Below are 27,636 nucleotides of genomic sequence, written 5' to 3'. Positions count from 1 at the left end.
TATCAAATGAGACCGTAATGATTGCCCTTAGTGATTTTAAAAAGACTGATGCTCTCAAATTATGTCTTCGTCATTGTAGTTTAATATAAACCAAATTTCTGTTGATAAAAAATAATCGTCAATCTTAAACTCTTGGAGAGATAATCCAGCTCTGCTCCTCTTACCTGAAGCAATTATACCTATTTTCATACATACCCTGACATTAGATGCCAATTGTTTTAAGTAATAAATGGAGAAAAAAAATGTATCTCGCTTAAGATACCCATTATGAGATGCCAAACTCTTTCAGTGAACCCCGCCATCGTACCGATCGTTTTAAAAAATCCTTCATTATGGCTTCAATCAGAAATTTGTAATTTTTATTGATATTTCATAGAATTAACAGTGTAATTCAGTCTAACGACTGCCGTATTGGTCTTTCCATAAACTATTATTATTATTATTCTTATTATTATTATTATTATTTATCATTTAAGTTGCTCTTAGGCGTCTTTTAAAAACCTGATGCTACTGTTTTATTACTAGGCTTGATAGAGAACTGTAAATATCCACTTACTCTTATTACACTAAGTTCCTACAATCCTTTCAGTTCCTTTCCTTCTACTCCTGACCGACAAAACTTGCTCTAAGCTTGGCTTCGTTTGCAAAAATTCTCCTCTGAATTTAATTTAATTTCAATTCTTATTAATTAAAAAAAGTTATCTGACTTGAAGTTCACTCAATTATGGCCAAGGCCAATCCTCGTTTACAAGACAGCCATTGTCTTCGTAATGCTCTAACAAGCTTTTCCAAGCAGGATCCAGTTCCAGAAGATACTTGTTTCCTGCAGAGAATAAGATGAACCTTAGTTATTCTAACGATACAATAATGCTGCCCTATCCCATAATCGTAATGCTTTATTTGTAAGCTTAACAAACTTTTTGGCTTAGTTCCACAACTTCCACTAAGAGGAAATGAAAATGTTACAAGGAGTGAATTGAGGGAAATTCAGAGTAAACCAAACTTAACATACTCCATTACAGTAACTTCTCGCGAATGACCATGCAATGTTTGATTTTAAATAAGCGTCTTATTGCTTTAGAGGATGGGATGAAATTGCTGAAATGATCACAGAGCATGTCATGACAAAACCAACCAAAATGTTAGATTGCGTAAATACTCGATCTAAACCTGCTCCAGTGAGAGTAAAACTGCATATCTCACCTATAATGCAAAGTCCCCGACGAGCTCGAGTTAGTCCCACGTTCATTTGATGCTCATCAGTCAAGAATCCCAGATGGTTACGAAGCCAAGAAAGGGAAGGCTCGAGATCTATTTCGTCGCGCTTCACAGACCGAACCAAGGATATTATGACATAATCCCATTCACTTCCTAAAATTTCAAAGAAAAAGGAGAAGTCGAATATCGAATTAACACTTCATTAGAGCCGTACCTTCTTCCAACGCGCGCTAATCTTTTGCTTTTATCAGATATCCCTTTTTTTCACAACATTATCTAAGTAAGTATTGATCAGTTAAGGTAGTTCTTTTTCTGTTTACTGTTTTGTTTTGTCAAGAGTCGTACTTCTGATAATGGCTTTCCTTTTTACTGCCTTACCTTGACTTTTAGTGATTGTTGTAACTTTGATATCCTCGTATGCTCCCTTTAAGAGTTCCGTGATTTTGCTTCGCTGTTCTCTGTAAGGAGACAGAATGACTACGTCTGACCTTCGCACATGGGACACGTAACGGTTAACAAGATGCTTTGCTACTTGAACCTGTTGGTGAGGAAAGAACGCAACACTTCAGTATGGAAAAAGGTACTCAGCTATATTATCGTTAATCGAACGATGAAGGTATAAAGGATCATTTGGCGACTCTCCTTTGACAGTTACAAAATACAGCAAGTTAATATGCCAAAAAAAAAATGTATTTCTGATATATATAGAGGTTCGGAGAATTTTTGTCAGCCTGGATCAACGTTTGTCCCCATAATAAAGGTGATCTCCGCATAGTGGTATCTCCGGCAGAGACGGGGTTCCAGTGCGCTTAAAAAAAAATCGCAGATCAACCATATCAATTCCTTTTGGAAAGCTGGTAATAATTTTACCATAATCCTTTATGATGATAAGTCTTAGGCTCGGAAAATAGCCAAGTTACTTTACAATCGTACATGAAAGCCAAGAGGACATGGAACTGCCTATGATCAGCTCATGTTCTTTTGTTTGAAAAAAGCTTGATATGCCACCTTCCTCAATCTTTCCAACTTTCTCAAATCTGGTGAAAATTTACTTACTGCCTTATGAACTTCTTTCATATTTCTCTTGGACTCCTCGTTGCTCTCTGAGGTAGCTATGGCAGCAGATTCCTCTTGCCCTTCCACGTGACAGAATACAATTGGCAGTTTCCTCTGGCGGCGTACTTGTGCGGGCCAAAAGGAAACTGGACTAGGAGCACGTGACTTCACCTCGTCAGCTGTACGTAGCTTTCCATCATAAAATTGTCTCGATGGAAATTCACAAATTCCATCGTGCTAGAAACGGGAACAGACTAGTTTAAAATATGTCTTTGTTAAGGGAAGAAGAAATTAAGTTGCATTGTTTTCCTGCAAGAGAATATAAACTTTTTTTTCTTTGTACTGTTATCTTGTTTAGCATCAAAACAGTAATATCCATCCTTGGATGGATAACTGCGCTTTCATCAACATTGATTCAGAAAACTCTGTATTTTACAATTAGGCTGTTAAAGCTGTGCCTAGGAGGCTAACTACGATAAACAAAGCACCACATCCTAGGAGGAACCCCTCGACCAATCAGATTGCTGGAAACTCTTCGCTCAACTCTGAAATGATACTAAATTATACCAAATTATACTTAAGATGAGTCATTGCTGTTGCAATTGCGCATGCTCACTAGTTTATTCTAGTTTTAGCACTCTAGCATGGCTTAGACGATACCACAAATGTTGGGTCGTTTGGGGTGACCCTGCCGGTTCCCCTCCATCCTTGCACTGATGAGGCCCAGAAGGCCGAAACAGTTCTGTCTGCAGTTATATATATACAAATCCCCTGATGAGTGGGCGACCACGAAACAGGCTTGTAGGGATGAACTGTTTCGGCCTTCTGGGCCTCATCAGTGCAGTGCTAATGCTAGGATGGAGGAGAAACAATATGGTCACCCCAAACGATCCAACCTTTGTGGTATCGTCTAAGCCATGCCAGAGTGCTCAAACTAGAGTACACTAGCGAGCATGCGCAATTGCAGAGCAATGACTCATCCTAGTTAGAGTGCTCAATTTGGACATGAAAGCAAAGCTTTGTATGCCAAAGAGCTATATCTAACTGCAGACAGTACTGTTTCGGCCTTCTGGGCCTCATCAGTGCAGTTTTTTTTATGTTTAAGGTGGACGGCCGGGCCCCCGATGAAGGGCGTGTGCAATGCCCGCCGACCAACAGGACTAATCCCACCCATGGCTTGCGTGCAATGCCTTAGGGTTGGGGTCCACCAGAAACGAGGGTCACCAGACACCAAACTCGCTGGGGAATCGAACCCCACCTCAACAAAAATTAACACACTCACACCAAAAATTGAACACACACACTCGATAACTTAAATAACTTAAACTACTTTTTAGTTTTCATTTTTAGGTTTTAAATTTTTAAACTAATATTAAACTATTTCTTCGGAGTGTACTTTAGCACATGTCTAGGAGGACCATTTTGCGGGTTGAGAACAAAGGCAATTGAACCAGGAGGAACTTGAAGGTGTGATGTTAACCGTAGGAGGTCTACTCTATCACCTGAAAGGCCAGGAGGTGTGGATAGCAATTCGAGAATTTCACTTCTGGACTTGGAAGAAATGACTGACGTAACGGAGGGTGGCACAGTTATCTTATTAGCGACTGGTACGGAAATCGACTGGGTTGTATCCGTTGTAGCAGGCTTCTTTACAGTTCCTTTTGAAACCGGAGAAGACTGGGGAGCAGCGCGTTTACGGGAGACATTGTCTGATGGTACTTGGTCAACCGATGTGCAAGTTGGAAAACGGTCCTCGCTGGCCTCAAGGTTATAATCGCACTCTTCAGACTCAGCAACAACGTCATTAGGGACGGGAGCAATTGTCTCAGCTGTCACATCATTTTCTTGAGCTACAGACGAGGGTATGTCCATCTCTACTGATGTGTCTACAGCAGGTTGAGCACCCACGGTCGTCTGACAGTTCCTAGCTAGATGTCCACCTTGACGGCATCGGAAGCATTTGCCCCTAAGGGGACACTCCGCCGACTTATGACCAACTTTATGACAAGTAGTACACTGGAGGGGTTGCCCCCTATACCAAATTTTACAGCGGACGCCACGGATAGAAATAAACGGTGAAATGACATTCCTAATAACCATTTGGACAATGCGTGACCCGGTGGACACTGAAGGCCTTCCGGGCCAAACCTGATTGCGAACAGATTTGACCGTACCATATGCAGACAAAGCTGTGCTGATGGCGTCGTTTGATCCCTCAAAGGGAAACCAAGAGACTACAACAGTAGTAAGCTGGGGAGGAGGAGGAGGGGGTTTAACCACCCTACACTCTACATCACCCAACTTGATGACACCTAGCTCCTCAAAAAATAACTTAGCAGCATCGCCGTTCTCAGCAAAAGTGACTCTCGCAACACGGCCAGGACATGCCTGCACCGCAGCCACCCGATGGTCAGACTCACGGTCAAAAAAACCCAGCAACAAACCAACCGCTTCCGAGAAAAGTACCTCCTCAGGGAGCCCCTGACAGTCAACGTCGATGGTCCTATTAAAGGACACGACCATGCTGAAACTCGGACCCAACCCAAAGACAAGTCAGAGGGATGGGTGACCGAAACAGAGAAAAAGCAAAAAGGAAAGCAAGTTCAGATCGACCGAGAAATCCAAAAAAAGGGATGGGCGATCAAAACGGAACCAAAGAAAACAACCACTGCCAGGGAGGAAAAAGTCGCAAGTTTTCCCTCCCGGCAGGTACTCACTTATCCAACTCAGACCTCGAAAAACACCAGAACCAACTTCAAACTACAAGAGTATGAAGCAACACTTACCATGCGAGACCTGGGCCTCATCAGTGCAGTGCTAATGCTAGGATGGAGGAGAACCAATATGGTCACCCCAAACGATCCAACCTTTGTGGTATCGTCTAAGCCATGCCAGAGTGCTCAAACTAGAGTACACTAGCGAGCATGCGCAATTGCAGAGCAATGACTCATCCTAGTTAGAGTGCTCAATTTGGACATGAAAGCAAAGCTTTGTATGCCAAAGAGCTATATCTAACTGCAGACAGTACTGTTTCGGCCTTCTGGGCCTCATCAGTGCAGTGCTAATGCTAGGATGGAGGAGAAACAATATGGTCACCCCAAACGATCCAACCTTTGTGGTATCGTCTAAGCCATGCCAGAGTGCTCAAACTAGAGTACACTATATATATATATATATATATATATATATATATATATATATATATGAATGTGTTGCTTATGCAGTCTTAAGTAAATATCTTACCATTCTGTACTGAAGTTTCAGCATCATAGCTCGTTTAGAGTGCCTCTCGAACATTGACACACTCAAGCCAAGAGTCTTTGCAACGTGGTCTTGTATTACAGGCTGCAGTTGTTTGTGATCACCGATCAGAACCACTTGTTTTGCTCTAGAGCACGTGATAGGCACGAGTGATTCAGGCTCCATGCACATGCCACATTCATCGACAATGCATTGCTGGATGTTGTCGCAAGAAGAGACTATCCTAGGACTTCCCGAAGCTACGCAAGTACATAAAATGATTTGAACTCGAGACTCTTGAAGTGCCCACTTTTTAGCCAGTCCAATGGTCTTGGGGAAATAAATTGAAAAAGCCATCATTTATCTTAAGTGATAAAAGTAATTGGCTGGACATGAATAATTTGTCTTAATTCTAACATGGGACAACTAGGTCAAACCGTTTACAAATCTCTTACCTTGCAGTAATCGGTGACTTCCTTCTGGCCTATTGTTTCATTCATCTCTTTACAATAAGCGAATCCCTCTTCATATTTCCTTAGCTCCTCCGAATAAGGACATTCAGGATCTCTAATCACGTGATGAAGGGATACAGACCTTATTTGGTCACTGGAAATTTTCATTTCGTCATCACTCCTTGTTGTTCGAGCTGGCTTCAACTTGTTTGGAATTGGAAACTCTTTCTGCTCAACTTGATCACTGTAAACTCGGAGAACTTTCAAATCTGGTATTTTCAAAAGGAGCTCTGTTGGAGGAAGATAAATCTTAATGTCAGCTGTTGGGATTTGTCAGGGATTTATTTTCGATCGACCGAGAATTGATACCTTCTAAGCTAACTACTTATTACTCAAGTTTTGCGTAGCCAAATTGAAATTAAGTGATGGCGGACACCCACACTTTAAAGAGCGTCTCCATTGTCAGAATACGTTGTCGCTAAACGATTTAAACTTTTGTGCTAGACGACACTTTGGACCATATGACATCATGTGGCCTCCACAATTATCAACAGTTAGTTTTTTTGTTAGCGAGAGTTCTGGGGGATGGGGGCGGAAGCGGTCGTGCACACAAGAGCAACAATTGTGAAAGACTGATTTAACATAACGGCCGCAAAAAAATCATTTCCAAAACATCTAATATCTGTTTTAATTTTTTCGCATGCTAAATACGTTATTCCTAATGTCATACCTCAACATGAGGTTGGCCCTTTCATGTAAGCATAATCCAGGATGAAAAAACTAAATGACTTTATTAAAATTAAATTCGAAAGCGAACATGATAAAATTAAATGATACTAAAATCGAATTCGAAAGCAAACAACATCAGGCTGGTTTAGAGCATTTTCTGTTAGGATGAAATGTCGTTCCGGAGAAAATTACTCCGGAAACTCATGGAGTGCTAGCACAATTTGATTTCTCATGAGACAGAAGTCATGACTTTTTTTCTCGTCATAGCCTACCTGTAACCACATCCACAGACTTATTCGACGGTCCACAATAAATAACTTGAGGCGGTGATTTATGTGCTCCATCGTTTTCAGTTTCACCAGTCTCTTTTTCCAACAACTTGCAAGACTTCGTTTTGTTTTGCTCTGCAAACCAGTAGGCGATGTGCACTCCTGTTACGGTTTTCCCAGTACCTAAGCATAAGGGTTTTTGTTTGTTTGTTTGTAATTAACATTTACTTGTTAGTGTGTTGTCACGAGATTGTCCCTGGCATTGTAAGAAAATGTCTCTAAGCCGATAACTGACACTTTGATCCACGAAACTAAATTCTACACGCAGATGGTAGCTTTTTATTCCGTGACGACTCAGAACACACCTCGAAACAACAACTTCGTGGCCGAGACATACTTCGTATAAGAAAAACTATTCAGTCCTCCTCTTACAGCATCTTCTAGTACATTGTTACTTCGACATGTTCAGTTGAACTAAAAGTGCTTATCAGCCAGACAATTCGAAGGCCTCCTACCGATTTTCTTCGTTGATTATAAAAAACATGATTCTTACCTGGTGGACCCTGTATAAGTGTAAATGGATTACAAAGTGCTTGTTTGACTGCGGTCTTTTGATATGTATTCAACCTCTTAAATCCATACTGCGTCAAAAAAAAGCTGGTAGGGAGTTCACCATAATTTTCTGACCAAGACCGAAAAAGAAAAAAGAAATTACTTTGATTTAATATAGCGAGGACGCTAAAATCTAACAGTCCTGAAATAAAGTTAAAACTAATTAACAATTATTCCACGAGCGCGCGTTGGATATGAGATGATAGATAGCCAACGAGGCGCGTAGCGCCGAGTTGGCTATAATCATCTCATATCCAACAAGCTCGAGCGGAATAATTGTTTTATTAAAAACGTTAAATTAAATTATTAAGTTTTATTAAACCTTTAGCTCCCTTTTAATTTTAAGCTGACACGTACGCTTGCCATATTTGTAGATTATGGTATATTGGCTGATATACCATAATGGCTAAGCCAATAAAAAGTCTTGAATTGCATTATCCAATGATCTAGTTTTTAATAATCCCAAATAGCCATACCTTTTGACGGTTCGTCTCCTCTGCAAATAGCATGAACTACCTCAGATGAGTGTTCCAGACTGCACAGCGCCGCATACATTCGTCTGGAGAGTTCAAATGAAAGTTGATCATACCAAATACCCCAAAATGTAATAACATAAAATACGTAACGGATTGAACAAGGCAATTATAGCCTATAGTTGCCTAATTCAATCTGGGAAAAACAAATTTATCGTGATGAACGTTCGGTAGTTCTCCCTATGTTCAAAAACTGAGGTTGTTAGTTTCGTGTCATGCTTTATCTAAGTTCAGCATAGTTGTTTAAATACCTTTCACATTTCTTGTGAATTTAACACATAGCTAATCGAAATGCCTATAAGGTTTAAATTACTTCAACGATGAGATAAATAAAGCGCACTTCGTTACCAGGTATCTTAATAAAGTATTGTAATTCATTTACCTCTGAGGAAGTGTTCTGTGGATGAGCTCTAAAGTACATCTGTAACTTTGTTCGTTGGAAAGTCCTTCTGGTATGTTTGATGCCGATTGATGGAGGTCCATTTTAACTTTTATCTCCGATTTTTTTTTCAAAACGTTAACGTTTTTGATAATACAGTGTGCCACCCAAAAGTCACTTACTGTTCTATCTGTGTTTGAATGATGTAGATTGTCTTTGGAGGACTGTGGAAAGGGGAAAACCTAAAATCAGCATATCATGGCGATGGTATCAATGTAAAAGAGGTTGGTTAAATACCTTAACGCCGTTTTCACTTTCCCCTGAAGGAGGTGACGTTTCGCAGTAGGACATGCGGATACATACAAGATCTCCGTTATGAAAATCCAGCTGTCGACTATCACAGTAGCTTAAAGGTAGCTTAAACACTCCTCTTGCATTTTCAGCCTTGCGTTTCCATGCCACGTTAAGGTTCTCAATGGTGAAACCGTCATTCTCTCTGACCGCTTGCGTCGCTGCTTCCATTGAAAGAACTGGTTCCCAAGTCTGAATGTATTCTTCAATGCTCTCATACCGTTCCCTTGATGCCTGGTGTCTAGTTGTGCGCGAAAATGACTCCCTCGGATACTTCCGGTGTTCAATGCAAACATTAAGATGGTTATCCACCTTAAATATTTGGACGTTAGGTTGGAGAATTCCTCGTATCATGTGAGGACAGAGCTGTACCGACAGGAAATCGTATTTTCTCAGTATGACTTTCTTCTCGTAAAAATGGTCTACCATCCCCTCAGATGACGGCTGTGCCTTGTCATTTTGATGAGGATGCTGGTAATAGATACCACGCACTTGGTCAGATGAATTTGTTTCAGTTGAGGTGTCCTTCTCACGGTTAGAAGGCATGGTGCTTAGCTTCTCTTTCGCTTCCTTGATTGTAGATATTAGCTTGTCCTCATCTTTAGCTCTAACCATATTCAAAACAGAAACCCAAATATCAGGGGGAATTTCGATCACTTCGTCAATTCCTCTGTGTTTAGCACTGGATAACTCTGGGGTTTCTCCTTTGTAATCCGGCGCAACGTACTTTCTGATTTTCCATTTGAGAACGATCGATTGCTCTTTACCTTGAATTTCTTCTTTTTCATCCACGGTCAGTAAATTAAGGTGACTAAGGGCTATTCTTTTGTCCTTACTTGACAAGAGATCGTCTTCTTTATTCGAAATTTGAAGACAAATTGACTGATGCTGAATGGATTCAACGAAGACTCGTGTCTCACGACACCGTTGCTGAAGCTGGTTCGCCATGTGGATCTTCTTGCAATACTTTTCAAATTTTCGTGCGTTGTCTTGCATGAATGTATAGCGTCGACAAACCTTTAAAACTTCGTCTTTACTAGGGAGATTAACTGCGTTGCAGCTGGAAGATGTCAATACGAGACCAATGAGTAGGCGATGCACCACGATATCAATATACCGCCTTATTGGCGACGTGAATCGTGTGTATCGAGGTATTCTGAGAGAGTAGTGGTAAATGTTCTCAGGTGATTGATCTCCTTCACAAACGCATCGAGATTCAGCCTGCAGACGTCGAAAATGAGAAACAGCTGTAGCAATTTGTGGATAGTTGCTCTCGTTGCAAATCAGGTATTGAAGTGAGGGAAAATCGTTTGACTCGGCGGCTTGACATATTGCACACCAAACTTGCTTCTGAATCTTGAACTTGATGCTCTCATCATGAAGAGCCACGAATGATGTGGTGTTTGTTGTGTCTTCCGTGAACGTTGCGGATAACGTCAGTGACATTCTTGTATACTTTCCGTACATTTTAATCCATTCGGCCAATCTGTGATCTTTTGGTGGCAGCTGTATTCTGAGAAGTGCTAATTCAGAATTCCTATGTGACAAAAGTTTGGCGATTTCTTCGTTTGCAAGAATCATCCATTCTTCCACTAGCTCGTGGGCTTCGAAGTCATTTCCTCCGTTTTGCCAGTGATCAAATGCTCCATCTCCGAGGCGATGAATTCTTCTCTTTTGTGCTAAGGAACTTAACTGCCTAACTTTTCTCTTTATGCCTTCTGGTATTTCTAATGTACTCTCATCTATTTTATCAATAATCATCTGAGCCTCAACATAATTCAACCGACAACAGGATCGAACGATTGTGCGTTTTATCTGTGGGTCACCAATTTGTTTTCCTTCTTCGTCTAGAGTCACGAATACTGATACTGCTAGACGGTCCTCATTGGGAAGTAGGCTGCAAAAATTCTCACTTAGTGGGCGCGGAAGCATTGGGACATTTTCATGGCCGTGGCCAGGATAATATGAGGTACAGCGTGCGAATGCTTCATCATCTATTGGAGTGTTCGGTCTGACGAAGAAACTGACATCAGCAATGTGTATCCCCACTAGGAAAGTTGAGGAAGATATATCCTCTATCGTCAAGGCATCGTCAAGGTCTAGGGATGAAGGAGGATCAATTGTAATGGCTTCAGAAACCCGGGTGCGATTGTTAAGTTCTGCTTTTGGAATGGACCATCCTGGCGGAAAGTTTTCACCCACATACTTTAGGGTCTGTTCTTTAAATTTTTTTCTTACCCCATGCTCAGCATACGCAATTTCCATGCTACTTTTCAAATCTTCTCCTTTGGACAGTGCTCGCACAACGATACCGAGGGGGTTGCTAAAGTCCCTTCTCCACTGGAGGTATTTTACAACAAAAAGGTACTTCCCATTGAGGACTTTCTCTCTTTCCAACATTCTTACTTTTATGGCTCTTCCGTACTGATCCTTTTTGTATACCGGAATATTCTTACAACTCTTGTCTGTAAGGTTTACCAGTTTAGTGGCTGCTTTGTTGATGGGCACCATTACTGCAGGACTTTCGTAATCTGTTGTACATACAAACTGTCGTTCATGTGGACTTATTATATGTTCAAGTACACCTGAAGAAGAAGGAAAAATTCATATAAGTTTCAAGCCGGCCATGAGATCAGTAATAAGAATATGCTGATGTCATGTATTCATCAAGCTGTTAGCATACGTTTGTACATGATGAGAGAGAATTTCCCAGTCCCAAAGCAATGCTTTTGTCGATTCAGACAATCTCATGTCTTTTCATTGGCACCTATGACATGTTTTTCAACGAAACGTATTTTAATGGACCAATGCAACATTTACCAGTATCAACTAAGATTGCGGAGGGTATCTACGATAATTGTGGGGAGAAAATCGCGCCTCCTTACCAACAACTCTTCCTTGGACGGCTGGCTCATTTTCATCGGTCTTTGAATGGGCTTTCCTTTCACCTATCTCTACAACAACTTTGTCCCTATCAAATGCTTGACGAAGCTTTCCTTTGATTTGAATGGATGGCGTCTTGGTATCTTCAACCTCTGCATAACCCACGTGCAACTTTTCAGGACTTAGACGAAGATTACAGACAATATATTTCTCAGGTTCGTCCGCGATCAGTTTCATCAGGACAGAGGGATCAAGAAAATCCTGTTGCCTCGAGGAAATCATGACTCGTTTCGCTCTTTCGGAAGGAGAACTGTAAAAGCCAAGGTTAGTAAGGCGCACTTCAACACGGCCGTTTATGACTCGTACCTCTGGGAACAGATCTTTTATGTCGGCACCACCCTTGAATCCAGAGCGTTGCACATGCTCGATTGGTTGCTGTTTCAAGTCTCTCATCGTTTGGAGGGATGGGAATTCGGAGTCTTCAAAAACTGATCGGCGCTCTTCGTCTATTTTCAGTGTTTCTTCGCATTTTCGGACAAATGCCTGAATTATTTCGTCCATATCTTGAGGAAATACCGTTTCGTCCTCAAGAAGGCATTCTTGAAAGTAATTTGAGTCTGCATTGTCGTCGTCAGGCTCTTCTTCGTCCTGATCCCTATCCTGATCCTTAAGGTTGAGAATCGGTCGATCCCTGCCATCCAAGTCATCATTTTCCGCCGAGCCTTCATTTAGGATTTGCTGGCCACTTGCCCCTCGGCTGTCGCTCCTTGTTTCTATGACTTTCCCCACGTTTTGCTTCTCCACTTTCACCTTTACACACACGTCATCTTGGGTACTTTCTATTGTCTTGTCTTCAGGTGCTTTTGCATCTAAGCCTTTCTCAATCTTTGGTAAGAAACTGGGAATAAACGCCCTAGCTATAGGATTAAGCTGGACACTGGCAACAGAAGCCCTTATTTCTGATGTTAGCTCTTCCATTGTTGTTCCATGTAGGCCACCTGCCTTATAACATCTCTTGATGTAGTCTCTCCAGATTCCTCGACATTCTCCCATTGTGCAAAGAGAGACAGGATCACCAACTACTGCAATCATGCATCTCGCTCTCGTCACGGCTGTGTTAAGCAACTTTGGGTCTGACAAAAATTCCCAATAAAGTTGTCCATCTGATCCACTGTTAAGCAACTCTTCTTGCTGAGGCTTGCAAGTATGAAATGTACGCACAGTACTGATAAAAAGCACCCGGAATTCTTCCCCTGAAAAAAAAAGTTTGACGAAAGAGTGGGATGCAAAAGACTAAGTAGGTAGGTCAATTTATTTTTCTTGAATGATTTAAAATGCAGGAGACTTTACCTTGTACGTTATGGATTGTATCCACCGTTACATCTCTCAGATCTTTTTCCTTCCGCAAGCTTCTTCGTATGGCTTGCACCTAAGTATTAAGTTCACATCGTTCGCAGAAGATTAGGAAGGTGGATCTGAATCAAAAGGTTACTTTGCAAGTATCAAGAATAATTTTTGAAACATTTGAGTAATGTGGTGAAAATTAGTTAGGAAAGAGGTAAATTAGCATCGCTGTGAACCCATAGTAAACACAAAAGGACATGGTAGTAAGAAGAGGCACATATGTTTTAACAAGGTTTTAAAACTGATTTGAAAGAATGTGCAACGCTTCCGATGGAGCTTATTCTTTTAGATTAGATTCTCTTTATTTCGATTCAACTGCTCTCTTAAAAAGGATATTCATAATGAAAAAGAGGAGTCGTCTACAAGCTGATACTCTTAACTTGCAAGTTGTTATCATTATTAATAACGTTTCCTTAAGAGAGCAATCACTTACCTGGTAACGATAAGAAGACAGAACTGCGATATCAGATAGAATCTTGGGGCCCCAAACAGCAGGCCAATTGTCGGAAATCTCTTTGACTCTCTTCTCTACCTCATAAACCTCAGATAAATTGAGATAGGAATTGCCCTGCTCTTTTGTTTCCTTACCGCGTGCGGAGAAGAATAAAAGGGGGCCATAGTTCGGGTGCGCCGGTTGGGACTCATGTCCGCGAGCAATTAGCTTTTTACCATAAAAATTTTCAGAGGGAAACTTGAGAATATGTTCGTTACATCGGTAGTTTTCTCTCAGCCACAAAACATTGGATTCCTCATTTAATTTGGGATTACCCTTGGATGCCTCAGCCTCGTATTTTTCATAGAGGTCAAACAGCCTTTCAGCCAATGACTTTTGAAGTCCCAAACTTCGCGCTTGAGGTGAATAGACTTCTGGGCTCATCTATCGTAAATAAAGTGATCAACTTTAACGATTTGGGTTACGGCAAAAAATTCAACTGTCATTCTTTCAAGTATTCTCCAAGTCCATAAGTTATTTTTTTTCTTAAGTACAGTTTCTGTTAGCAATGATAATAATAATGATTTCGATAATAGTAATAATAATCATCATTATCATCATCATCATCATAACAGTAATGACGAACAAAAAACTTAAAAAACTTGGAAGTAAGCAATAAAATATGAGAGTAGCCGTCAATATAAAACTTTGGAAATATTACCCCTCAGTCCACATTTGTACCTGCATATGATCTCCCGTAAAGACAATTTTCGTGTTTGTTCCAGCAAACTTCAGTGGGTTTAAGGCCTCGGGTTCAAGCGCTTGAGCGGCTTCATCAATGAGGATATGAGTAAAGAATCCGTGCAACACTTCCAGATCAAGAAGCACTCGCGATGTGCCAAGTGTTGTAATCACTACGCGACGCTCAACGACGTCATCCCGACGGGGCAAAACGAACATACCTTCCTCGATTAAACAATACTTCCTTGCTATCGTAGATGCCGTTTCTAGTCTGAAATTAGAGAAATGAAAATTTATCAGTACTCACTGATACAGGTCTACACAATTAAATGAGCTATGCAATGTTAATGGCCATTTCCTTTAAATCAGATTCACATAATTCAGCTTTTTGTCTGAAAAAGCTCTCAGGTAGCCGTTATAGGTCCCTTGCGACGCAGTCGCTCACGAGAAGTAAAATACCTCAATGAAAACTGATCTGGTACTTTTAATTTTATCTCTTCACCTTCTCATTGGCTGATAAACCCTTAAAGGCCTTGCTGCAGGTGTTCCATTCTTCTCAGTAAGATACTCATGCAACAATTCCACGTGGAGGTCTGCCGCCCGATTTGAATGAGTGCATAACAGAATTCTGTTCGATTTGTCCAGTTGTACCAAGAGACGAACGGTTTGGTTAAGAGTAAATGTCTTTCCTGTCCCGAACGGACCAAAAACGACCAGAGGGAGGGCATTATCCTCATGGGAAGCAATTCTTTCGATGACTTTCTTTTGATTTAAATTTAACCGCTTGTCGAGAAGCCATTGCCAACGGATTTTTACCTGCAATTTCAACATTTCCCTCTGTTTAAGGCTACATATATTTAAAAAACGACTTAAGAATTCAGATCCATACCTAGAAACTATAATTGCTTACTTCTCTTCTGACAGTTCCAACAGTTGGATCCGGGAATATGAGGCGTAACTGTCCTGAGGTAAGTCTTTCAACAGCTTCGTGCAACTGACAAAGTGGCCAACGATTCAGCTGGAACTGAGCATTAACAGCAGTTTCACAAGTGTCGTGCAGCCTCAGTTCCGAGCACAATTTAGACGGTAGTCTTAAAACAACGCAATCACTCCCCACTTTCTCTACTGAAGCTTCGTAAACGGTTCTGGATTCACTATTGGCCGGTTGGAGCCAGACAGAATTGACATTGCGATAAAGGAGACGACCGGCGGCATCGTCTGGTTTGAGAGCGTCTTCTTGCAGACGGAAGACACCAAATAATTCGCCATTTACAGCACACTTCATTCCAGTCATATCGTCCTGAATATTTCTCTGTGCATGTAGCTGGGTATTACTTAAGGTGTAACTACATAAAATAAATAAACAAACAAAAACAAAAAAAAAAACAGGAAAAAGAAACTAAACAAAAACAGAACCAAATTTTATCATCCATTGAAAATCAAAAGGAACCCTCTATATCCACAAAAATAAAGGCGATATCAAATTAACGCTTTGTATACTATTTTATTTCTTATTTGATTATTATTATTCTCATTATTTATTTTATTTATAGACGGTAAAAAAATTCATCAGGCACATTAAATTCTAATACAATGACTAACATCCTAAAACCTTAAAATCCTAATCCTAACATTAACTTACGATATGTCACTTAAAAAACCTGATTTCCATGAATGCCTTGTTTAAAAATTATGATAGAGATGGCGTTTAAATATATATTTATATTAATTCTTGTGTTACAAGGCAAGCTGTTCCAAAGGGTTGCGCCGCTGTAACTAAAACTATTTTTCGTGTAGTTAGTTCTTGGAAAGGGGACAAGAATTTTGTTTACCGAGTCCCTCAGAGAATAGTTTGATTCATTTCGCTTTATGAATTTAGACCTGAGATATTCGGGAACCAGCCCATTTAAAGACTTGAAAACCATTAAGGCGTTCTGAATTTGACGTTGAGTTTCCAAGTCTTTCCAGCTGAGGTTCCAGTGAAACAAAGAATCAACACCTACGTCTTAGTTTGATGAAGTTATTACTTGTTTAGCACGGTTTTGTAGCTTTTCAAGGTTGTCAGACAATGTTTTGCCACAATTACCCCAGACTAAGCTGCAGTAATCAAGGTGAGATTGAACTAGTGAGTCGTGTAATTTAAGTAGGGTGGATTGGGACACAAACGGCTTAACTCGCTTTATGGCTCCAATTGCAGAAGCGATCTTTTTACACAGCTTATCAATGAAGGAATGCCATGTTAAATTTTCATCGATATACATTCCAAGTGATTTAGGAGAGGAAACTTGTTCAATCGGAACATTATCAATGGAGAGTTCTAGTGTATAAGATAGAGTAATTAATCTTTGCCTGGATCAACATATTCAGATTTTGTAGTGTTCAAGGTAAGTCTGTTAGACGCAAGCCATTTGCTTAGCATTTCAAGGTCGTGAGATATACTACACTGAATCAAATGCAAATCAGAATAAGCATATGTAACGTGGGTGTCATCAGCATACATATTAGGTATGCTGAACGAAAGACAGTTAGGCAAATCGTTAATGTAAATTAGAAATAAAAGAAGGCCAGGGATCGTTCTGAATGGCACACCACATTTAAAAGTGGTGAAGTCAGAGAAACAACCGTTGACTGAAACAAAACTCTCCGGGGGCCTTCTATCCTTCGAAATGGAATAGACACGACCCTATGTTTTTATTCCAGTTTTTTGGGAAAGTTCACTCGTAATATGTCAACATATTTTCAGACGCCTAATTCTGAATTTGTACCGACTGCTGGCCCCACTGGAGAAGAATGTATATTATAAAGGCATTGAGTTTAAAGTACAGCTACAACCTTACTTAAACGTACCGTGATATTTCTTCTCTCATGAACCTCTCCTCCGCAAATAGTAATTGGTGCATGACGTTTTTGTAGATCTTAGGGCTTAGGACCTTATCAGTAATTTCTACTTGTCTAGGAAGTATGTGCTTCCTTGACAAGTGTTCTGCCTGAAGAGCCTCTTTTGTCTCGTGGACGAATCTGACCACTTCTACTGACCTTTCGTCCCATATTGTAGACGCATGCGTAGCGAGATGTTCTGGTGCAGTGGGAAGCGTAACGGACTCACTTGTAACATCAGCAGTAAGTTTTTTTACAAGGTAAGGTTTCCTCCCAAAGTCGAATGAAACCAGCTGTTCAAAGCTTCCATACAGAGGAGATTCAAAGGAAACTTTGAGAACCACCTCCACTCGTCCAACAAGTCTTGCTGAGCTTGGAGACTTGTACCAGGGACCTTTCAGCTTGGCTGTGTAACAAAGCTTGTACGTTTCAGAACCATGCTTTTCTTCATAGCAGCCAACATGAATCTCTGATAAGTGATAGAAGCTATGGTATCGATGAAGGAGAAAGACATTTCGTAAGGTTCCTACCTCATGTGGCTGAAAAAGTGATGACACAATGCATTGCGTGAAAGAATTCCAAGGTACACTAATGAACTCTAAATTGCACCACCTGCATCTATCTACCAGAATAAAATGTTTGCAATTTGGCTACTAAAAATGTCCAATCACTTATCAATCACTTAAAACATCAGAGTAGTCATTTTTCAGTTTGATGTCATCGTTTTTTGTTTCTCTAATAAATAAACTATTGCATGTTAGGTGGAGTTAAGAATGAAATCGTAGTCTCAATAAATTTACGTAGGGATGATCCTTAATATTGTGACACGCTTTTAAAGTGTGTCCTGAGCTGAGACTAAAGTTTTTCGTTGCGGTATTTATGACTTCATCATCAGTACTTACCTGGAAGGTAAGAGTGAATGTCCACTTATATTGCTCTTTGTCCCGAAGTTTTACATTGAACTCGGGAGGTGAGCAAATAACCTCGACTCCAGCTAGATACTCCACTCGCTGTTAACGTTAAAGAAAAATAGGCTTTTAACAAATGAATAACTCAATCGAAACTAATATAATTCTTCTTCTAAAAACCATGGTTAATGAAGGTACTTATTATACACCTAGTTGAGACTTTCAGCAACTCAAACGCAATTTTAAATCAGAATATTTCCAAATCCACGAAAAATTGGATGAGTATTTCAGAAACACAAAATTTTCAACTGAGTTAATGTAAGTTTCGAGTTTTCCCCTATTTAAAGGTAGGGATAGAATTGGGTCTTCATTTATGTTGTATCTTTTCAAAATTTAGGTTATAGTTTGTTTATCATCTCTTTAGACATGAAAGTGTACAGTACCTGAGTTGCCAAGGTGATAACTGATAAAAGCAAATTTACCACAGTGTCTGTGGAATCTCACCATTAACGCCAACATAAACTAGGAGACTTACATCTTCCTGAGGGGCTTTTAAGATTTTTGATGCCATTTCAGAAGAAAACAGTTCTTCTCTTTCTTTAATATCTTTCTCTAGTTTCTCCTTTATTTTTCTGTCGTACTCCTTTTTCCATTCGTTCAGTTCGTGCTGGTTGTGAGCATAGATGCACCCTCTACCGAATCTGCACCTCTCACGCGTATAGCAACTGTTAATGAGGTAAGACGAAATAAATCTGTGAGAAAAGTTGTTGTTTCCAGGAAAAAGACTCGTGAGTCCAGTGACGTCGATAGATAAAACTTCTCGAAAAAAAACAACCATCTACATCATTCCTGATGTAACATTGTTCATTGCATTCAAAGTTGCAAATTGTTTTTGAATTCTTCTTTCTTAACTGGACTACCTATTTTTTGCATCGGGTGAGCATAAAAGTACACAATAAATCAGTATCAAAATTGTAATTATTCTACCTTCTACATAAGCGATAGGAGCCATTTGTTATTCCTGGTGGGGATGGTCTGTGTCGAAGCTGGGAGGTAGGCTGCATAGCTGAGGACCTCTGGGTTGAAGCAGATGGCATGCTACTAAATGACCCGGTAAAAGACTCCCGTGGCGTAGGAAGAACTAGATTAATGATAAAAAGTAGAAAAAATAATAGATTTTACATCTACCTCGTGACCCCGTGACTAAATAGAATCACGATGAAAAGATCATGTTTTTGTCTGCAAAATAAGCAACGTTGGAGACCACACCCTCAATTGATGAGGTATGTATTTCTAAGCTTTAGATGCATAGGCTATATGAACGTACATATTCTCCAGTGCAATCAAGTTTCGCAAGCTATAAATTAATAATGGTAGTTGGATAGAGTGGAGTGCAATTTGTATAAATAATCACATGATGTCAAGTACAATTTGAGATATATTCGAAAAAATAGATTTTTCAAAGGTAACCAAATTACAAATTCCAAGATTTAAAAACGCTGATATATCTCAAATTACACTCGGAATCACAAAAGTACTAGTCTGGGATAATTTTTTGGTTTTGATTTTTGACACCCTCGTATTCAAAAACTATCCAGTTGCGAAAATAAAGGCAATGAAGAGGATGAGTCCCTGCTGAATATAAGATAGTGAGAATCTTGATATCACTCACTTCCTTCTCTTTCCATTGTCCACATGGTTAACTCCAGCTCACTGTGGGCAAAAGAGCATGGTATCTTAAGACAACGGTCATGTTTGGAATACTGACGACATTTCTTGAATGCAACTTTGATATTCACATCTTTGGGATACGGTCTTATTTCTTCCCATTGTTTCCAAGTAACACTCCAGAAAGCGTACTTGAACTTTGACCGGTTCTCGCAGCCTTTACATGGTTTGGCTTCAGGGGAAACTCTGGCTGCCCGCCTGAGATTTTCCTTAAGAAAATGGTCGCACACGACGTATACACCAGTAGGGACTTTTCTATAGTCTTTAGGAGAGTTTTTCGAAGGGATATCATTCGTCTTTTGAATCGGTGTTGACGGTCCTCCAGCAGCCTTAAGTACGTTAGACCAAGTGGACGACTGAGAATTTGTAGAGTGTTCCGAAGCAGGACTTTGAGAGGGAATACTGCTTTGAATAATCTCCTCACAAGTCTGTGTGGATGTCTGTGCGGAAGATGTAACTGGAGTAGAAATTATCTCATTACTCTCCAAAGGTGAAGACCAAGTAGAAGGGTTGGAAACTTCTGCCCTCAGTGTATCAGACAAGACTGTCCCTTCATGTTTCACTTTTGACATCAAATCAGTAGGTTTCACAAAGGCTTCGATGGGTGCAATGGGATTTTCCTTCTCTTCTGCAAGGAAGCCTGTGGATGATGTATTTCCTTTGGAACTCGCCTCTTGAATCCCCATGTCAGATGTTGGTAAAAATTGGGGTCGCAGAGAGGGATCACTAGAGGCTATAGGTGTTGTGCAGGAGAAAAGAGGAGATGCAATGTGAACTCCGTCTTTATTGGGGCCTTGATAGGGAATGGGTCCTGACGGAACTGCTTTGGGTGTAGCAATTACAGTTGTAGCTCGGATATGGCTAAATGTAGAGGGTTTGCTCGACTGAACGTCGATGGCAGTGCTCGGTTGAAGACTTGTAATAGTGCTTTGAGTTACGACAGCATCAAAGCCAGGGCACTTATTTACTAAGGAAGTTGTGAACGAAGCCATCGTAACACATTCCGTTATAGTGACCGTCGTCTGGAGCGGCAGGGAATCAGTATCCCTCTCCTGTGTAATGAGCTGCGTGGGTGCTGTGGCGTTGATAGATCGTAACAACCGTAGACTCTCATTCGGAGTGTGAAGGCCTATTTATGAAATAATTATGATAATAAACAAATAAACCAATCGAGTTGGAAAATGAGGCATGCATAACCAGGGGGAAATCTGGCATCCTTTGTAAATTCTCCTAGTTCCCGAGCTTTAATTCTACAAATGAATTAAGTATACTTACTGCCTTCTCGCTGCTTTTCCCATAGATGCCTCTCTATTTCCCCATGAGCATACGTGCACGGTTCCTTTCGACAGGACGTTTTAGCAGCAAAGTGCCTGCATACATTAAGAGGGGCGTCGGGAGGAATCTTACCAGCAGGAAATGGCCTTATCACTTGCCAGTAACGGTAGATGTCATTCCAGACGGCGTAGTTTAACAAGCTACGATCCTCACACCATTGACAGGTCTTAGCCTGCACGTAATCGCACGTTGGCCTTTGGCTCAAAAAGTGGCCACAAACAACAAAAACCTTTTCAGGAATGGGTACACGCGATGCCACAATCGTTTGAGATTTCGGCTGTAGGCTAACAGCAAGAACAGATGACTGACGATTCTCGTCGGATGGGCCAATCCAATCAAGACAGGAAACTTTCTCTAAAAACATCTGTTGACAACCTTGGGAGGGCGATGATGGAGAGCGGCGAGTATTCGGTACAGGAATAAACTCTTCACCGTGGGATACCTCGTATCCATCGAATTCGATAACATTAAGTGTAGACGATAAGAAATAGCCAGAACCGAGATGTGGATCTCCAATAACAGAATCCGTCGCTTGCGAATCATCTTCGTCCAGGATTTCGTCAGATGGTCTATTTGCGTCGTTGCTCGCCGGTGGTAGATCTGATAATGTAGTGACAAAATCGCTTAGCTACAGGTTAGCTTAGATTAAAACATACAAAGGGCACAAAATAATCCAAATCTACCCTTAGGAATTTGACTAAAATAAATTGACAAGTAAGTAGATGAATGAATGAAAGAGATAAGGTGACCCATGAGTCAAGGAATGTCCACTTTTAATTCATTTCTTTGGTTATGTTAACACTAACATAGCTTAAAAGCGTAAATGTCATTCACATATTGAAAACACGTTAGTGAAGTGACTTACCTATTAAGGAACTTTCACTTTTCTTCTGAGCCTTTTTCTTCGCCTTTTTTTTCTTTTTCCTTTTCTTTTTCTTCTCTCTATTTCCAATCTTTCTCCTTTGACTATTTCCTTTGATGTAAATAATACATAATGAACTATAAAGCAACCCTTTAAGCAAGAACGAAATCATTAACATAGGATGGTTTTCTGTTGTTACACTATCATTAAGAGCGGAATTTTAGTGGAGTTTCTAATATAATTGCAAACTAACAAAAAGAAAGCTAGATGAATTAATTCTATTTTAGTTCTCCCTTTTGTCTAACTGTAGGAGTAGAAATTGTGATTGTATAATAAATACTTTAATCCATACATAAGTAGTATTTAAACAGGATGAGTGGCCCAGTTAAAAAATGCTGATTTAATGGGGACCTGTATAAACGATCTAAATATATTAATATATCTATATAAATATAGAACAGACAAACGAACCCACAAAACATGTACAACTGCAACGCATGAATGGCTGAAATATGTCCTGTGCCAACTACGTGGCATTACATTTGATTACCAAAATAAGACAAGGTTTACACTAGAGGAGAGTTTTCCGGATTCGTAAATGTTTCCGGATTCATCAATTTTGGAGTATTCGGATTCGTAGGCGTTTACACTGAAAGGATATTCGGATTCCTGACCGTTTACACACAACGACAACTCCGGGAACATTCGAAATGGAATGGTTACCAAGCCCAGTGTTGTTTCGTCGTTCGATCGACAAAGTGAAAATGCCTCCCCCAAAAAAGGCTAGAGTAGATCCAGATGCCACTGAGGCAAATTTGAGTTGGACAGATGCCAAGCAGTCTACGTCGTCGGCGATTAAGTGTGGCTGACGTTAAACTTCCTTGCAATAATAATTTGCGTTTCTTCAGAAATACTGCGGTACACATGATAACATTTATCGCCTGAACCTGCAACAAGATTAGGCAACCGAAGACCGCCAGCAATGTCTGCACTAGATCCATTTTGGTTTGACCGCAAACTCAAAAGATTGCAGGTGGAAATAATATCCGGATTCGAGAAAAAAAGCGGTTACACGACAAAACTTTCCGGATTCAAAAGTTATCGGATTCAAAGTTCCCACTTTAAATTCCGGATTCGAAATCTCCGGAGACACGACCAAACCGGGAAGGTTTTATTTCGGATTCGTCCACTTTCGTGTAAACGGCAGAATGAATCCGGTACTAAAACGTTTCGGATTCATCACGAATACGGAACGATTTCCTCTTGTGTAAACCTAGTCTAAAGTTGAAGTAGCTTCTTAGATTTAGAGAGTGTAGTTTCTTTTCTTATTCTTCTAGGCGGTATAGTATTGCACGCTTTAGCGTCGTTGAAGAAGGACGATTTTCTAAATATATAGCAAATGAAACTGTCTCAAGATATACCTCTTTCACTGTCCTGAATAGCGTCTAGATAATTGCCCTGTAAGATAATATAGAGATTTAGCCAAGCCTAAAAGCGAGCTCCCACTTAGTGAAAAGTTTGCAATAAAACTTCTTTACATATATTAAAAATTTTTAGCCAAAAATTCAGTATAGATTAAACCCATTGACACTTTTACCATTTACACTTACATGTAACACGCGCCTGTGAAAAGTCAAAATTTTGGAGAAACCAAGAAGGCAAACACAATGCGCGCTAAATTTTTAAAAATCATCTTTTCCAAAAAACAAGCTTCAGCGAAAGAAGACTAATTAAAGAACTTATTTCCGACGAAAAAAGCAATAGGTGCATATTACGTTTTAACTCAAAAATAAAGATGAAAGATAAAAATCGCTAAATATTTTCGCATGTGTGCAAATGGGGATGTGGATCATATTTCAAATTGGAATATGTGAATTTGTCCGCGAGTGAAGAGATCTCAAGTTCCATGGAAGCAAGACTAAAATGGCCAAGAAATATTTCGGGACGACAGATTTATTCAAAACAGTTTTCGATTTGTTTGCGAAAAATGTACGAATTTCTTACGTGTACAAAGCCCACGCGGTAAATTTAACCATGCTTAGATCGTTGTTTACTTGCCTGCAAGGTCAGAAATTGCGCACCGTTATGTTGAAAATTCTGGAAAAACTTCAATTTGACACAAAATCTTCTATTAAACAATACCTTTTGAACACATTGTTATTCGCACATAATATTTACTGGGTCATCGAATCGTCAAATTGTCGCTAGGCCCTGCTTGAAGTCCGGAAGTTCGGTTTCCAATTTACGTCCATAATTCGCATCGCCTCAGAGAATCGTAGTGTCGACTCGAGAGCTTATTCTGTCACCTTTAAGACCTTGAAATCCATTCTTTTCTAAGAAGAGTATTCTATAGCATTGTTACTTTACATTCTGAGTTCCCCAAGGTCTAACTCGATCGCAAATGAACGAAAAATCCAACCTGAAAATTTTGAGGGTGGGCTGCGCGGACGTCATTTTCAAATTTGATCATATAGTACATTCGTGATAGCATACATGACAGAGGGCACAAACGTAAGCTCGTTCAGTCACGTGACAACCAAACGAAAAGAGGTTGACAATATTCCATGGGTATGGGGCTCTGCCTCACGCGCGAGAAGCGCGCGTGGGAGCCCCGCTAAAATTTGAATATTTTGTATGGATTGAGAGAGAGGAAAAGCGCAAAGTACAAAAGAACTGAACTTCAATCTACGAAATTGCACTAACCATTTTAAAGAAACACTCTGCTCTCTTTCGAAAGAGCTTTTCGGAAATGATAGAGATATCCACAAAGGTCGTGACTGGCTGTTCCATCGCTGCTGTATAAAGTACTGAAGCCTCTTCATACATCTTTGCTCGGAATTTTTCGTCACCCCGATTCTTAAAGAACGTGACAGCTGGATTCTGTGATCATTTCAAAATATGTAGCAGATATAAATAAGAAACAGGAAAAGAGAGCCTTTTTGAGGCCTATACCTCAGACCGAACAGGTCTACTCATTTAATTACTCCTAATAATAACAAGCAGGAAATGAGTAGAACGTATAGGTAATCTGAGTCAGAAAAGCTCGTTGTTTACGTTTTTCAGTTATTTTTGGATGATCAGAAAAAAAGAGTCTCGAGAAGTATCGGTTGGCTTCTTTCAAGTAGCATAACTGATGTTTGTATTCGTCGTTGTTATTTTCTTTTAATCTAAAGACTTTTTTTCCCTACACGAAAAAATGGAAAAAACATAGCGAGTGAGTATGTTCATCTTACCATATAAGGAAGCATAAAGGAGTCATCGATGTCTTCGCTGCAATAGCAGAAGAGAGCAAACATAAATTCCTATATGTCCCTGAATAGATTTTTAAAGCACTACCTAAAGCTTCTGTCATGTTACTAACCTTTCTTCCTCATCTAAAGTAGAGGAATATCCACCTTGTGCCATCTTCTAGATGTTGACGAATTTCAAGTCGAAACTACAACTTAGAAAAAATGTAAAAAAACTGAAACGTGTCCAAATTTTGTCTGCTCTGTTTTGCTTTCGATACTATATATCTTAATATTATAGGGAATCGGTTATTAGTCGTGTTGAAGCGAGTTCTGACTTGCTGACTTTGAAGGCACTGAGCATAAATGGGATTTGCACAACTGTAAATACATTGCAAAGAACAAATGCTTCAAGATTGTTAGTTGAAATGTATCATTTCAAATGATTACTCTTGATCTTGCAGACTGTTTACAAGCCAAGGTTTCTACATTTATCTCCGGCAGCTTATTTAATTCATTGATATACATCTGATTGCGAGAGCGTCGACAATGTATTACCCTTTCTTTAAATGAAAACTCTGCCTTTAACTCAACTCGGCTGTTTTGATAATCACTACAATGATGTGTAAAGACACTGTGATAGGGTGTGGAGCTGTGTTTCAATTCAACCTGGAGGCTAAAACTGACACGAAAGATCATCATCTTATCATTGTGCATTTGATGATTCAAATGTGCAATTTTGAGGCAGTAAATTAGTAAACTGAGAGATCTACAACTTCATAGTTTTCGTTCAGACTTCAGCTCATCATTAAGGTTTTTAGTTTTCGTTCCTATTTACGTAAGTGGGCTGAATACTTATCTGACAAACAGCGGACACTGCATATCGACTTTATTTTGATATCACCGTATGCCAGCTCTTACTGAGCCCTTTTACCTCTAAGATACAATGTACTGTGAAAGCCGTGTTCGAACCATCGAAGCCATATTTGAAGAAAACTCGATCCTTACTTTGAGTAATGGAAAAAAGATCCTAAATGCAGACACGTTCTTGATGAAGCCAGATGACTTAAGAACCAGGAATTAGGCTTTTAGAGCTTTGATCATTAAAATTCAAGGTACAAAGGCTCCTCAAAGTATTAATCAATCCATCAGGCATTTAAACTCCTGGCTATGCACATTCACATGTTACTTTGATGGATTAGCTGTCCATTAAAAATCATTTGAGTATTAGATGTAAAGTATAAAAACGCACCAGACAGCAAGAATAGGTTAAACAAGGAACTCCGTAATCTATGTGTATAGTGTCACATGAAATAGCTGACTAAAAATTCCCGGAGATTTTAATTAAAGCACATACTGCGGAGATTGAGAAAGCGTCGATGTAAAGGTTATATATGCAGACAAATGAAAGTGTCCATTCATAACAAAGATGAGCTAAGGCTTCTTTGAGAGCGCTAACACTGTGGCTTGCAAAGCGCTCGATGTTATTCGGCGATATTTGCCTATCAGAGAAAATATTGGTTTATCAAGCTGACGCTCTTTTGGTTCAAAACATCAGTGTACCATTTCTGTGATAGATCATACTAAAAGAAAAGAATAATATCTGATTATTTTCTCGTAGTCAGCAACTAACTTATGGTCTTTTAGATGTAATTTGTATCGCAAACGTTGCCCTTCAAGCTAAATAGTTCTAATTGACATTGCGTGATTACATACAAGGAATCCAAAGGACTCAGTCATAACAACAACTTATTTATATTATCATACCTTTCGATTTAGATTCCTTCATCCGAGCTCTTCTGATTTAGACAAACTATACTATCAATGGCGCAAAAGGGCTTTGCTATTGGTCACAACAACAAAAATGGCCTTATCGAGGAAAAATTTTTAGTCTTGCTTATTTTCCGAGAAAAAAAATGTATTTCCGGTATCTTTTCTGGGAACTTGCTTCTTGACCTAATTAATATGCATGTCTTAGCATGTTTTGTCTCAGAGAAACCGCATTTGAATAATTTCAATATGTTATAGAATTCGATATTATTATTGAGGGATGGCAACTTTCGCTAGACAGCGATATTATTCTTGTTTCCGGACACTTTGGACAAAGTTCAGTATTGGATGAGTCACACTTTAGCGGGTTATCAAAGCGTAACGTTAACCTGTGGTTGGTGAAGAAACAATAAAAACTATGAAATAATTCCGAAAATGTCTTTTGAGGGATGTTTCACCCGTGAAGTAGGTTATTAAATCCAAGGCTATGTTGCTGAACATAGAACTAAGCTAGCCCAGGGTTAATGTCAATTTCTAATTTAGATTTGTCCCCTTGCATTCAGTTTTATTTTGAGTATATTTTTAAGTCATTCAGCTTTGCTCAAAATTGTAGCTCGCTAGCGCCTTGA

General features: G+C 39.7%; 1 protein-coding gene across 3 annotated transcripts; it reads right to left on the bottom strand.

The window, feature by feature from the left end:
* Nucleotides 1-59: 59 nt before the first annotated feature.
* On the bottom strand, nucleotides 60-27,194 carry LOC111336086 (3'-5' exoribonuclease HELZ2-like). Of its 3 annotated transcripts, none has more exons than XM_088734714.1 (29): nucleotides 27,005-27,194; nucleotides 25,372-25,452; nucleotides 25,244-25,280; nucleotides 24,714-24,890; nucleotides 23,432-23,468; nucleotides 22,014-22,121; nucleotides 21,089-21,748; nucleotides 19,758-20,942; nucleotides 19,073-19,226; nucleotides 18,621-18,810; nucleotides 18,080-18,187; nucleotides 17,148-17,716; nucleotides 15,211-15,646; nucleotides 14,803-15,116; nucleotides 14,301-14,571; nucleotides 13,560-14,003; nucleotides 13,073-13,151; nucleotides 11,725-12,975; nucleotides 8,786-11,424; nucleotides 8,492-8,712; nucleotides 8,053-8,135; nucleotides 7,518-7,646; nucleotides 6,968-7,147; nucleotides 5,970-6,256; nucleotides 5,518-5,844; nucleotides 2,275-2,511; nucleotides 1,597-1,756; nucleotides 1,204-1,371; nucleotides 60-823 (listed from the first exon to the last, which is right to left on the bottom strand). In XM_088734714.1, the coding sequence occupies exons 2-29, from the start codon at nucleotides 25,413-25,415 to the stop codon at nucleotides 723-725; spliced, it is 10,596 nt and encodes a 3,531-aa protein (XP_088590840.1). In that variant the 5' UTR covers nucleotides 25,416-25,452; nucleotides 27,005-27,194; the 3' UTR covers nucleotides 60-722. The 3 variants fall into 3 exon arrangements, with proteins under 3 accessions (XP_088590840.1, XP_088590841.1, XP_088590842.1); XM_088734715.1 differs by lacking the exon at nucleotides 27,005-27,194 and adding an exon at nucleotides 26,740-26,822; XM_088734716.1 differs by lacking the exon at nucleotides 24,714-24,890.
* Nucleotides 27,195-27,636: the final 442 nt, after the last annotated feature.

This window comes from Stylophora pistillata, chromosome 10, assembly GCF_964205215.1.
Source record: "Stylophora pistillata chromosome 10, jaStyPist1.2, whole genome shotgun sequence".
Taxonomy (NCBI): Eukaryota; Metazoa; Cnidaria; class Anthozoa; order Scleractinia; family Pocilloporidae; genus Stylophora; species Stylophora pistillata.
This window is presented reverse-complemented; position numbering and strand designations above follow the sequence as displayed.